This window comes from Salvelinus sp. IW2-2015, linkage group LG6.1 (assembly GCF_002910315.2).
Source record: "Salvelinus sp. IW2-2015 linkage group LG6.1, ASM291031v2, whole genome shotgun sequence".
NCBI lineage: Eukaryota > Metazoa > Chordata > Actinopteri > Salmoniformes > Salmonidae > Salvelinus > Salvelinus sp. IW2-2015.
Genome location: NC_036845.1, coordinates 12,947,321 through 12,948,257, shown reverse-complemented (window position 1 = coordinate 12,948,257; position 937 = coordinate 12,947,321). Strand labels below are relative to the sequence as shown.

The 937-nt window shown below is 44.0% G+C and overlaps 1 protein-coding gene across 1 annotated transcript in view; it reads right to left on the bottom strand.

The window, feature by feature from the left end:
* Positions 1-63: 63 nt before the first annotated feature.
* Positions 64-937, bottom strand: part of LOC111964661 (multiple epidermal growth factor-like domains protein 10) — a 34,852-nt gene continuing 33,978 nt past the window's right edge. Inside the window, exons 13-15 of the mRNA XM_023988502.2 lie at positions 817-931; positions 539-667; positions 64-385 (exon numbers count right to left, since the gene is read on the bottom strand). Of these exons, the coding sequence (XP_023844270.2) occupies positions 219-385; positions 539-667; positions 817-931 (411 nt within the window). The 3' untranslated portion in view covers positions 64-218. The remainder of the gene's footprint in view (positions 386-538; positions 668-816; positions 932-937) is intronic.

Genomic DNA, 937 nt, shown 5'->3' with positions numbered 1-937 from the left:
GCGTTCTGTGGAGCACAGAGAACAAGGGTCATCACCGTCACAGGCCCTCCAGTCATCACTGTAACAATGCTTAATGCTGAATAGCCTTAGGTAGACAATAACCAAAGTTTCATTACCGTCTTATTTAACTGAATTGTAGCAGATTCAATAGACAACAATTATAGTCTGGTAGCTATGGGCAACAGTATGTCATTACTAGCTTGTAAACAGATGTATGGTTAGTAACTGTTCATTGGGTAAAGGGGAGACCATACCATACCTTTTTTGCAGTCAGTCCCTGGTCCTGATTCACACACACACTCCCCTGTCTGTGGGTCACAGTAGAAGTTGGGTGGGCAGGAGCAGACTTGGGCACAGTTAAGGCCAAACATCCCAGGATGGCATTCTAGAGACACAGGGTGAGATTCAAAGTATGACTATTTGAACTCTTTATAAATAAATATTTGAACTCTTTATAAATAAATGTAATTGATTTCAATCAGCAAAGGTATGTGTGATACAGTATATTTTATAAAGAAATTGATTGAGCCAGACTTACGTAGAGTACAGTCAGGGCCTGTCCATCCTGGGGGGCAGAGGCAGGACCCATCCTGATGGTTGCACGTTGAGTTGTGGGCACATCTACACACTCCAGTACACTGCTTACCATAGAGACCCACTGGACAGGCTAGGAATTACACCAAAACACACGTCAAGGTTAAATATAATACACACATAAAATATTCAACATGTCAAGCACTAAAGTATGCCAAGATGCTGCGGGTCTTCTATATATATGCTAGTTTGACTATAGGTGAGATATGGGTTAGTGCTGACCTTGTTCACAAAGGGCTCCAGTGTACCCGGGGGTACACACACACTGGCCTGTGACATGGTGGCAGGAGGAGGAGTGGGCACAGGACGGGCATGTTATACTGCACTGGTCACCATACACACC